This window comes from Eptatretus burgeri, chromosome 14, assembly GCF_056783735.1.
Source record: "Eptatretus burgeri isolate ZD-2024b chromosome 14, Ebu_testis_v1, whole genome shotgun sequence".
In the NCBI taxonomy this organism is placed as follows: domain Eukaryota; kingdom Metazoa; phylum Chordata; class Myxini; order Myxiniformes; family Myxinidae; genus Eptatretus; species Eptatretus burgeri.
The window spans coordinates 35,409,535-35,422,567 of NC_140974.1; the positions used below are offsets into that span (position 1 = coordinate 35,409,535).

Sequence of the window (13,033 nt, forward strand, 5' to 3'; positions counted from 1 at the left end):
GAAGTCTTTTCTTTCAAGCTTCTGGGTCTCACTATCTGCCATGACCTTTCCTGGGAAAGTCACATTTCCAACCTCGCCTCAAAAGCCAGTCGCCGACTGGGAATCCTCCGTCGTGCAAAGTCCTTCCTCGGCCCTTTTGAGCTCCTGACCACTTACAAATCTTTTGTCCGTAGCCTGATGGAGTACTGCTCTCCCCTCTGGGCTGGTGCTCCTGCCTCCCACCTTTCTCGGATTCACGCTGTCGAAACCAGGGCATTTAAGATCATCGGCATCTCCCGCAATGAAGCTGAGTCTTTGGGCCTCTCACTCAATCACCGCAGGTTGGTCAGTGGTCTTTCTGTCTTCTACCGACTCCTCTCCAGCCTTGCCCCCCCTGCTCTCTCTGCAATTTGTCCCCACCACATTTCCACAGGGCGCTCAAGGTCCACCAACAACCCCCTTCTGGTAAAACTACCAAAATCACGAATCACTGCTCATCTTCACTCTTTCAGTCCTCTTTTTTTTCCCGCCTTTGGAATAAACTTCCTCACTCTATTCTTTCCCATTCTTCCCTCCAGGCTTTCAAAACAGCTGTTCACCACCACCTCTTATCTTCCCCCATCCAAATCCTCGATCTTTTCTACCTCCGATAATCCACCCAAGCCCACTTCCTTCAATTCCCCTGCTTTCCTTCCTGAAAGTCCCTGTAATGTCCATCTTCTCTTCGCCATGTTCCCCGTCCCATCCCCATCCCTCTCCCTTCCACAGTTCACCTAATGTGTCTGTTCCCCACTGTTTTGTCCCTCCCACTCCCGTCCCTCTTGTCTCATGCCCCCTTGCTGTGAGTTGTGTGTTAGCTCTCATACGAGCCTCGACCAAGGTATACAAAAAAAAAAAAAAGGACATATTGACCGATTTCGCTTAGGTCAGGGGTCAAAGGTCCATTTGTGCAAAAACCGATAATATGCGAGAGCTGGAGGTGCCTTCGCGCCAAATGCTACTCCTCCTAGGGTTATGGTCGGATGGTCATGAAAATTCACACGAATCATCTGGAATCACATCAAGCCGGATTTTCGATTTATATCATTGTTCACCCGCAGCACCCCCTCGAACTTTGGGGATTTCCGATATCAAACCGCATTTTCGGTACTTTTCATTCAAATTGATACCGAGTATTTATCAGTAGACGGAACTCGATGAGATTTGGTATGCATAATCTTAAGGTGATTCTCTATCCGCTATATGACATCCATTTTTTTCTATATCGTATAGTTTCCAAATGGTAACCCTCTCAACTTGGGTGTCCGAGGGCCATTGAGCATTCCCGCTGAAAATTCAAAGTACACTAGCTCCAAGACGGTTGAACCGAATCGAATGAATCTTTACATGCTTATAGACCGTAATGAGTACTACAACTTTGCTCATTTGCATAATGACCTATCTCGAGTCGGTCAGGGGTCAAAGGTCAATAAGTGCATTTTTCGGGCGAAATTACCATTCAAGGCACCTTTGCTCCTACACGGATTAACCGATACGAATGAAAGTTCATAGGTACATGGTACTCAATGAGTACTACAAATTTGCTTCAGGACATATTGACCTATCTCGCTTGGTCAGGGGTCAAAGGTCAATGAGTGCATTTCTCGGGCAAAATGACCATTCAAATCCCCCTTGCTCCTAGACGGGTTAACTGATATGAATGAAAGTTCATAGGTACAGAGTACTCAATGGGTACTACAACTTTGCTTCAGGACATATTGACCTATCTCGGCTAAGTCAGGGGTCAAAGGTCAATGAGTGCATTGTTCGGGCAAAATGACCATTCAAAGCCCCCTTGCTCATACACGGGTTAACCGATTCGATTGCAATTTCGTAAGTACTTAGTACTAGATTAACTCAGATCAGTGGTCAAGGGTCATCGGATGCTCGGCGACCCATGGCCGCCTACCGGCTTGTCTATATGTTTGTCTGTCTGTGAACAGGATATCTCAAAAGGTTATTGACAGATTCTCTCAAAACTTTATGCACAGGTTGGGTGTGTGACAAGGATGAATTGCTTTGATTTTGGTGAAGATCTGGATCTGGATAATTAAAAATTTTTTAAAGTGATTCTTCACCATTGGGAGACAGTGCCAAAAACGATATACAGCATGATATCCCAAAAAGTTATGAATTGGTTATGACAAAACTTGGTGGATAGGTTGGGTGTGTGATAGGACCAACCCAATTAGATTTTGGCACAGGTTCTGATGCAGATCTGGCCTATCAATGAGATACAAAACGTAAACCATTCAGGCTGGCGGAGGTTTGTGCTCTTCTGGGTGCTGTTCTGGTTTTAATAGCCTCAATGCGAGTTCTCATTCAATGTTTGCACATTTATAATATCCAGGTGAGGACTTTGACAACATGATTGCACTTTTTCAACAATTACAAAGACGTTTGTAATTAATGGACAAATCGATGTGATTTGTGCTTTAAACCTGGAATCCAGCATCATGAGTTAAATTGTTAAAATGGAAACACCGAACAGGCCAAACCGAAAGGTCATTTTATATTCAAGGTGAGAAGAATTTCAATGTTACAAGGATTATGATAGAGTGCAGCAGATGTCCAAAGGCAGCAAATTATCATCAACTTACTTATCCTTGAAGTATAATTAGGAGTCTTTTGCACACACGATGTGAGCATAGCTATTTGGACAGCAAGGGAATGTACAAGGTTATTAATTCGCAATAATTTGTCCAATGTCTGATGGTGTGTTGGTCTGTTTGGACTGATTTATGGAAGTGTGTGTATCATGGACAGGAAAGACTGGTCAACTTCCTCTTCTTGTTGTGTTTCTTGCAGTTCACCATGTGATGAAACCAAGTTTGAATGTAAAATGTATATTTATGTTTCACTCGTGTCTTGCCTCATGCCTATTCATGTTTTGCCTCATGAATATTTATGCTCCACCCATGTGTTGCGTCATCTCCACTGGGAGGGGTGCAGGGGTTTTGCTCTTCCTTGTCTGGCGGAACGGTGCGGTTTTGTGTGGAAAAGCATGGTTTTTACCATCATACTTGGAGTGTTTTAAAAGAAAGTGAAGTGATTCAAAACTCAAAGTGGTGGTAAGCTGCCTGGAGCATTCTTTCTTCAAAGAATCTGGACACAGAGGCCATTGCAAGATAAGTACCATGTGTCCTTCTCCCCCTCTCCTTGATATATACCCTGAATCTCTCACATCTACCCTGCTGTTAGTGTTTTCCCTCTCCATTTGCTTCCCTCCCATCCAGCTCTGGCTCTTCCATGAGCTTCAATCATGTATATAGAAAAACGCCATCAGTGTATTGAAGATAAATGGAACTTCTGGCCTTTGTTGCAGTTTGTGAAATACGGAACGAACACCACTAAAATCAGAGTTAGCTGCGACCATGGCAGAATGAGTCAGTCGACATAGGCTTTAGAAGCCTTTTGGCAATCTCTAAGAAGTCTTAGCAAAGATCAGGTCAGGTCAGGTATGGGAGCATGTGCCGGAGCAGCGCATTACTGCGTCCACTTTCCGCTGTTACTCCAGAGCCCTTCCTCTGGCCAGCCCCAGGCAAATGTCTGACCCATCCCCATCTCTTAAGATTCTGATCAACCTGCTGCAACCATGATGTATGTGGTCGGCCCTCCTCCACTCATGAGGCTCCCTCATTCAGAGATGCTGGTGAGCAGGATCAGCATCAGGAAAATGAGCCACATGTCCATACAGCCGCAGCTAATGCTCACGGACTATGCAGGTAGCAAATCTAATTTGAGCCAATGAATCCATGACTCCCCAGGCCCGATCCAGACGTCGACTGACCTCTGGCTCACAGCCAGCAGAGATATGAATATCACTACCAAGGTAAGTGAATCTCTCCATGACCTCAATATCCTCACCACAACCAGGTACAATCAAGATAACAAAATCCAAGATGTCATTGAAAGCCCAGGAAACCCGTAATCCCAGCGGCTTCGACTCCTCATTCAGCACCTCGAGGGCCCACAAAATGATATTCAGCAATCTGCAACGATGACTGCACCATCTGCGAAATCAAGGTCGGAGATCTTGACATTCCGAAACTATGCACCGCAGCTTTATCTCTCCGACATCCTCCCCAGAATGAATTCCATAGAAGTGATGAAAAGTGTGGGGGCAGTATACACCCCTGATGAACTCCAGCAGCACCTGAAGATAAGTCAGAGATGGTGTCACCACTCTCACAGAACTCTCAGTCACAGAATAGAGTTCAGACATCAGATTGATCAGTTTTGATGGCACACCACGAAGACTAATAATCTCCCAGAGGGCATCCAGATTCAGTGAATCGAATGCGTTGCAGAGATCAGCAGAGGCTGCAAGCAGCCCCTACCAAAACTCTAGTCTGTGTTCGGTGAGCACCCGAAGTGCAAGGATACGGTCAATCATTGCCCTCTTTGGTGGAAAGCCTGACTGCTCTGGACGCTGGTGCTTAAGCAGATGCCGGCGAACCCTATCAATAATTATCTGAGCAAAGCCCTTGCCCAGCACTGAGAGCAGCGTCACCGTGAGGTAGTTATTGCAGTCATGGAAATCACCCTTCCCTTTCCAGAGAGGGACAACTAGGCTCCTCTTCCAGTCAGTTGGGATGATGCCTGTGTTCCAAGCAGAACTTCATGCAACGACAATAGTACAGCATTTCCACCAGCCTTGAGAAGTTCAGCATGGATGCCACAGATCCCTGGAGCTTTGCCCCATTTCAACCGGTTCACCGCAGCCTGTGTTTCCACAAACGAAGGTGGACCACAGTGATTGGAGGGTCAGCAATAGGGATAGCAACAACCTTACATTCAACTTGACAGCTGGTGGATCAGCCTGGTACAGCTGCTCAAAGTAACCGGCCCAGGAGGCCTCCACTTCAGACTCCTCTCCCAAGAGCACACCACCCTCCGCTCTAACGACAGTAAACCGAGGGATGGGCTTGGAGGAACACAATGCGTGAATTCCCCTGTAAGCAGGACGTGAATCACTTGGCCACAGCTGATGTTCTACCCCCTCACAGATCCTCGCATATAGGCCTCCTTTTCCACCCTTAGTGCATGTGCAGTTTTATGCCTCTGCTCCCTGAACAGCTCAGCTCTGACATTAAGCCTGGCCCTGCGACTCTGCTCAATGGAATCCAGTGTCCCTTGAGAGACAAAATTATTCTTCGCCCTCCAATGAGTTCCATGACATCTACCAGCAACATCAAGGACGGTGGTTTTGAAGGCACTCCACAACTCTTCAGGATTCCCCAAAGCACTAAGACCCCCCAAACCCTACTCAGCTTGTTCGCAAACACCTCAGATACCCTCTCATCCTTGAAGTTGCTAACATCCAGCCTAGGCTGGGATGGTGCCATTCTCCTGAATTTAAGCTGCAATTTCAGAGTTGCTACAACAAGCCTGTGGCAGTATTGAGGAACTGAGCAGTCCGGTAGACCCTGCAGTTCTGGATCATCCTCCAGAAACCATCAATGAGCACATGGTCAATCTCCTTTGCCACACCACCAGCACTGGAATACCATGTCCAGCGATGAGCCTGTCGGTGCGGAAACCATGAACCAGCCACCCTAAGTCCATGGCTTCTTGCAAATTCTCCTATAGTATCCAAGGCCATCTGCACTCATGGCTCACTGACTTCCTCTTCTGCCGCAGCCAACGTGTGGCCCTAAATGGAGTTCTTTCAGCCCCTCTTCCTGTCCAGGCTGGAGTTCCTCAAGGCAGCATTCTGGGCCCTGTTCTTTTTCTGATTTTCATCAATGAACTCTCTGACTCTGGAAAATCGTCTTTATCACTTTGCTGATGACTCCACCCTCTGCCGCACCATCTGTCATCCATCAGACCGGCAAGCAGCAGCTTCTTCGCTCTCTGCAGATCTGGGTAAAATCTCAAACTGGTCCAACACGTGAAACATGTCTTTCAATCATGACAAATCTCACACTCTCACTATTTCTCTCTGAAAGGACTGTTTGGAACCCCCCCCCCCCATCTACTTTCTCAACAAGCCTCTGGAAGAAGTCCTTTCTTTCAAGCTTTTGGATCTCACTATCTGCCATGATCTTTCCTGGGAAAGCCACATTTCAAACCTCGCCTACAAAGCCAGTCACCGACTGGGAATCCTCCGTCGTGCAAAGTCCTTCCTCAGCCCACCTGAGCACCTGACAACATACAAAGCATTCGTCCGCAACCTGATGGAGTACTGCTCTCCCCTCTGGGCTGGTGCTCCTGCCTCTCACCTTTCTTGGCTTCACGCAGTGGAAACCAAGGAATTTCAGATCATTGGCATCTCCCATGATGAGGCCAAGTCTTTTTGCCTCTCACTCTCCCACCACAGGCAGGTCAGTGGTCTTTCTGTCTTCTTCCTTCTCCTCTCCAGTCTCGCCCCCCTGCTCTGTCTGCGATTTGTCCCCACTATATTTCTGCAGGGTGCTCAAGGTTCTCCAACAACCCCCTTCTGGTAAAACTGCGAAAATCAGGAATCATTGCTCACGTTCACTTTCATTCCTCTTTTCTCCCACTTTTGGAATAAACTCTCTCACTCTGTTCAATCCCATTCTTCCCTCCACACCTTCAAAACAGCTGTTCACCACCACCTCTTATCGTCCCCCATTGAAATCCTCGATCTTTTATACCCCAGTTAATCCCCCCCAAACCCACCTCCTTGAAATTCCCTGCTTTCCTTCCTGAAAGTCCCTGTAATGTCCATTTTGTGCACCCCGTATTCCTCACCCCATCCCTCTCCCTTCCACAGATCTCCTAATGTCTCTGTTCCACACTGTTTTGCCATTCCCATGCCCCTCTTGTTTCTTGCCCCCCCCCCCTTGCTGTGCGTTGTGTGTTAGCTCTCATACGAGCCTTGACAAGGTATACAAAAATACAAAAAAAATTCAAGGAACTTAGTGCTATTCTGGTTCACAGTTCCAGACCACGAGGGACCAACACATGTCTCATAACCATCCCTGTCAGTTCCAGTTGATGCGTTGAAATCCCCCAAGAGTAGAAGAGCATCTGGCCTGGGGCACTGATCAACCACAAACTCGAGCGCAACATATAATGCGTCCTTCACTGTGAGGTCACTCGGCTCAGTTGGAGCAGATACAGAGACCTGGGAAATTACACCCAAAGAGTAACGAATCCTTTATCTCATAATTGGCTCTTTGACCAGTGTTACCTCAATTATCATTGAAGTCAGCTTATTGGATGCAGTGACAGCAACTCCTTGGGCATGGTGACCATCAGAGTGACAAGACCAATAGTAGGTGTAACCTCCCGCCTTGATCTCGCCACTATCCGGTTTCCAAACCTCAGAGAATGCTGCAATACCTATGTTCAAGTACTTGAGCTCAGATGATAACAGAGTCAGGTGATCATCCTCTCTTAGAGATAGGACATTCCAAGCATCCACCCGAAAGGACCACCTCAGGTTAACCCAAGGAGACCGCCGTTCGTTGGATGACACCTCAGCACCATTCTGCTACACACCACCGCAATCTGACCCTGTAAGTTTACCACATGGTTTTCCTCCTCTCATCAAGAAATGGGGGTCCCGAAGGCTTTGCCGCAATCCCATCATCTGGTGAGCTGCCCTGCGCAGAGCAGCTGCACAGAAGGTACTCGCACGGAATGGGTTTTCAGACTTGTCATTTGTGGGTTTTGCGGAATGAAGTGCTTTACGGTGCCTGGAGTGCAAATCCTGCCACCAACCTCTGAAAAAACAAAAAGTAACCTAACTGCAGGAGGACGTCCGCAGACACAGTTGGCCACTAGAAATGGATTGCCATTGACTCACAAGGTGCTCCTCCGCCCCTTGACAGGTTATGTTTTTAATCCTGTTGGGTGTCCATATCCATGCACCCTCCTCCCCAGAAAACCTGGTGGGGGAGACGGTTTATTCGTCCACATCCCGACCATCAAACAGGTTAGTGCAGGTGAACATGGTACCTGTAGCAAGTCACAGATCTAATCTGGCTTGACTTGACAATAACCGAATCGTCACAAAAATTACCGAAGCTAGATGCTAAATGTTATCTCTTTTGATTGAGGAGAGATGCTGATATGCATGAAATGAATGTTTCTGTAACTTCCAACTTGTTCATCAGCAATGTCATCATAAAAAAATGAATTACCTGTCTTGTATCGCATATTAGGGGAGACATTGTCGTCGGACTTTCTTTGTTATCTATGCCTGTGATACCTGATCTGCATTACTCTTTAATAATCAAGAGGCTTCGGTTCATAGAAGAGTTATTTGTTTTTGGTAGCATTTAAAGTTAACCTGAGAAGATGGTGGTGGGTCTTTTCTTTGAAACATAAACTACAACTGTATTTCCAGTATCGAAGCACTTGTGTTGAATATGCAAGAATAGTACTTGAAGGCATCTATAGGCTGCAGGACAAATGTAAGCCATCAAGCCATCCCAATATTGGCTGCTTCCTTGCAGGTGTTTGAGAACTGTCCTGTGACGGCGATCCACACCAAAAGTGATGGACTTGGTCTGCGCCGTGTGTCCGCTGTTGAGACGCCACTTGGCACCATCCAGACACCCTGCGTGGTCAACTGTGCAGGTTCTTTTATTTCACAACAGTCACATTTACAACTTGGACCAGCAATTTCATAAACACTTTGCCTCAGTCATGAACAATTGTAGTCTAAGTTTTACTTTGCTGGTTCCTATTCTTACATGTTGTCATACCATAATTGTGTACACACATTTTATCGTGATAATTCATTGGAGAGAAGATGTTCGGCATGGAAGTGGATGTTAGCCATGTTGGAGCAAGAAGACAGGTGTTTGGTTGGGTGGGGGGAGGGGGTGAATCGCATATTGTCGGGAAAGGGGTAGGGGGGCGTGATCCTACATATTCTCACATATCGTTAACATTGATAACATTTAGAAGTCTAACAATTAGGCTAATATATAGGTCACATGTCAGACGAAGTCATTAGAATATTCACTGCATTCATATATAATATGCAGGATCATCAATAGTTGATGAACCAATCAACATACTAGATTGGATTTGAACCTGGGACAAAACCATGATGAGCTCTGGTGCTCAGAGAGGAATACCAATCAGTCAATTCTGGAGGTAAAACTGAAAATAAATTTGAATAATAAACTGTGATTGTCATGTTTTCCTAGTTAGGAGATCCTCAAGATTGTCGGGGAGTTTGTTCCACGGGTTGTCAATACACGTTGGATTCCCTTTATCGATGGTGGAGGCACCAATATGTACATCCACATTGTTTGCTGATTAGCAAGTGATTGACAAGAAAGCATCCATTTTGATTCAAAATCTTGTGTTCATTCATACCATGTCTTGCTAAAAACTAAAACTCTTGATGCTTTTACAAAAGTGTTTGCGAAGGTGTTTGTCACCATCATCTGTATGTTTAATTGTTACTTTTTATACTGAAGGAATATCATCTATTTCACAAAAAAATTCAAATTATTTTCTTTAATTGCATAAATATAAAGCGTATTGTAATGGAAACGCTACTTGTTACACCAATTCCACCGGATATCGACTCTGCAGGCCAGACGAGTGGTTGCGATACGAGTCTCATAATGAGATTTAGTTGAGATACCAACACTAAAGCGATGTCACCCAAGTGTTCAAATAATCGTAAGGAATTTGGTTTCGCACATGCTCATTCAAAGCACGCACTTATTCAATTGAAATGCATTGGATGACTGACTCAATAACTAAAATATAATACATAAGTTACAAAAACAACCAAGTTTAATGATTAATAAATAAGGATGGGGAAGGAATCAAGGTGGTGGGTGTAAGAGGGATAGTGCCGGAGGCTCCAAAGAGATAGTGTGTGTGACGAGGTTGGTGTGGTCTCCATCGGGCAGAGGGGTGTGAACCGACGGATAAAGATTGCTCCGTGCATGTGAACCAAGCTACGTGTCCATGAGTCTTCTGTTGAGAAAGACGAGGAATCTTACATGGTGTCAGAAGTGGTGGGAGCAATCGTTCTGAGTTGCGTCAAATGTGGATGCCAGAAAGGAAGGTGAGAAGCTTCTCCGGCCGAGCTTGGTCATGTTTGAGTGGACACTTCCTTCTGGGGGATGGGTTTTACCCCTCTCATTAATTTGGTGTGAAAGCCTTTTTTGATGAGAGTAAGTACCTGGAGTTGAGGTGTTTATCTTGTTCACTTGACCTTCGAGTTTATGTGAATGATAATGGAGTCGCTTAAGCCACCACAACAACTTGATTTGGAGGCCAGAAACCTAAGACAGGCATCGAGGCTGTGGAAGGAAGAACTGTTATTGTACCTCGATTTAGCCATGGCTAAATGATCCACTCATGGATCAGCACCTTTCATTCAACACCTCGAGGGCCCCCAAAAGGATATCTAAAGTCTCCGAAAAGATGACTGCACCATCTGTTAAATCAAGGTCAGAGATCTTGACATTCCGAAACTATGCACCGCAGTTTTATCTCTCCGACATCCTTCCCAGAATGAATTCCATACAAGTGATGAAAAGTGTGGGGGTCAGTATACACCCCTGACAAACTCCAGTAACTGAAAATAAGTCAGAGATGGTCTCACCACTCTCACAGCACTCTCAGTCATAGAGTATAGTTCAAACATCAGATTGATCAGTTTTGGTGGCACACCACGAAGACCAAGAATCTCCCAGATGGCAACCAGATTCAGTGAATCGAATGCTTTGCAGAGATCAGCAGAGATGAGAACACTAAGATTAAGATGTTATTGTATCTTGTTGGCAGTAAAGGGTTGGAGTTGTATCAAACTATAAAGCCAAGCATGGAAACGCTTGAGTATGTGTTAAAGACATTTGATACACATTGTAACCCACCGAAGAATGAGACAGTGGATCGCTACAGATTCTTTATAAGGAATCAAGAAGAGGGAGAATCCTTCGAGGCATACCTCACAGAGCTCAAGTTACTAGCAATAAATTGCAACTTTGGATATTTGCAAGACAGTCTGATTTGGGATCGAGTGATGTGCAGAATCAGGGAGTCAGCATTGAGAGAGAGACTCTTCTGAGTAATTGACCTCACAATAGAGAAGTGCGTGTAGATTTGTCACGCATCAGAGTTGTCAAAGAACCGGCTTGGGGTCATTAATGGGCAGGTGGTAAATGCAGTGAAGCACGTGCCCACAAGGAGGAAAGGTCATGGCACACAGAAACCGTCTTCATCAGATGATCAAGCTAGTTCGAATTTACATAAATGTTGCTATTGTGGAACCTTACATGAATTTGTCAAAGTGAAGTTCCCCGCATATGGATGCAAGTGCCACAAGTGTGGGAAGAAGAACCACTTCTCATCTCGATGCTGAGGGAGACCAGTCCACATTGTGGATCAAACAGACGACAGCTCTGGTGAGATGTCAGAATATGAACTGATAAAGGTCATGACATTAGATCCAGAGAGAGTGGACCTGGAGAAAATTAACAGCCTGGACAAGTCGAAATTCCCAAGGCAGATCTATGTTACAATGGAAGTATAAGGAAGAGAGGTCTGCTTTCAGGTAGACAGTGGTGCAACTTGCAATATCATTCCAAGGAAGTATGCCAGGAAGCTGTGGAATACTAACCAAGTTTTATCCATGTACAATGAATGATACAACGGTAGTCCCACTGGGGAAATCCAACCTAAAGATAAAAAAATCCAAAAAATGGAAGAAAATACAAAGCAGAATTTGTTGTAACAGGAGAGGACTGCAAACCAATTCTTGGAAGCAGAGCAGCACAGCAAATGGAGTTGATAACAGTGCGCACAGAGAACCTGAGAAGCATTCATGCCAGAACTGAAGAAAGTTTCCCTCTCAACAAGAAACAACTTCTGGAGGAATTTGCAGATGTGTTCGAGGAGACTGGAAAGCTGGAAGGCAAATACCATCTGATGCTGGACAAGAGTAAGAGCCTGTAGTGCCTCCACCAAGGCATATTCCAATTGCTTCTAAAGGAAAACTGAAAGCAGAATTAGACAAGCTGACTGAGGCAGAGATAACAGCCCCGAAAGACTTGCCAACCCCCTGGGTATCCAGCCTTGTGTGTGGAGAAATTCAATGGGAAATTAAGAATTTGTTTGGATCCAAGAGACCTTAATCAAGGACTTAAGAGATGTCACTATCCAATGACTACAATTGAGGACATACTGACAGAGCTGAATGAGACAAAGGTGTTCAGCGTATTTGATGCCAAGAATGGTTTCTGGCACATTGAACTAAATGAGGAGAGTTCATACTTTACAACGTTCAACACCCCATCTGGTAGATATAGATGGGTAAGGATGCCATTTGGGCTCTCGACGGCCACGGAAGAATTTCAGAGGTGACAGAACCAAGAAAGAGAGGGTGTGCAGGGAGTGAGGTCAGTAGCAGATGACATCCTGGTGTTTGGGAAAGAAAAGGCACAAGCAGAGGCAGAGAGAGACTGTGACAGGAAGGTGAGAGCATCGATGGAGAGATGTGGAGAGCGAGACCTGAAGCTGAACAAGGAAAAGGTGAAATTCAAACTCAAAGAAGTGACCTTCATTGGTCATGTAGTCACTTCAGAGGGTCTCAAACCAGGCCCAGAAAAGGTGAAAGCGGTTGTGCAAATGCCAAACCCAACTGATGTGCAAGGGGTACAGCGATTCATTGGGTTTGTCAAATATCTCAGCAAATTCCTTCCAGGTCTTGGTGACAAGTGTGAGCCCCTTTCGCAGACTGACACAGAAGGATGTCATCTGGTGGTGGTCAGAAGTACATGAGAAAGTTATGCAGGAGATTAAGATGCTGATTACTGCTGAACCAGTGCTCAAGTACCATGACCCACCGAAGGAGCTCACCCGACAAGTGGATGCTTCTGACACTGGGCTTGGTACCACACTGATCCAAGAAGGACATCCCATAGCATACGCCAGCAGTGCTCTATCTGTTGCAGACACCAGGTATGCATAGATAGAGAAGGAGCTCATTGCAGTTGTTTTTGGTTTGGAAAAGTTTCATCTGTACATATATGGGAGACAGGTGAAGGTACATCTGATCACAAACCGC

General features: G+C 45.5%; 1 protein-coding gene across 2 annotated transcripts in view; it reads left to right on the forward strand.

Annotated features, from left to right (window-relative positions):
* Nucleotides 1-13,033, forward strand: part of SARDH (sarcosine dehydrogenase) — a 153,938-nt gene that overhangs the window by 29,946 nt on the left and 110,959 nt on the right. For both annotated transcript variants that reach the window (XM_085854354.1, XM_085854355.1), the window contains one exon: nucleotides 8,448-8,571. In XM_085854354.1, the coding sequence (XP_085710480.1) occupies nucleotides 8,448-8,571 (124 nt within the window). The remainder of the gene's footprint in view (nucleotides 1-8,447; nucleotides 8,572-13,033) is intronic.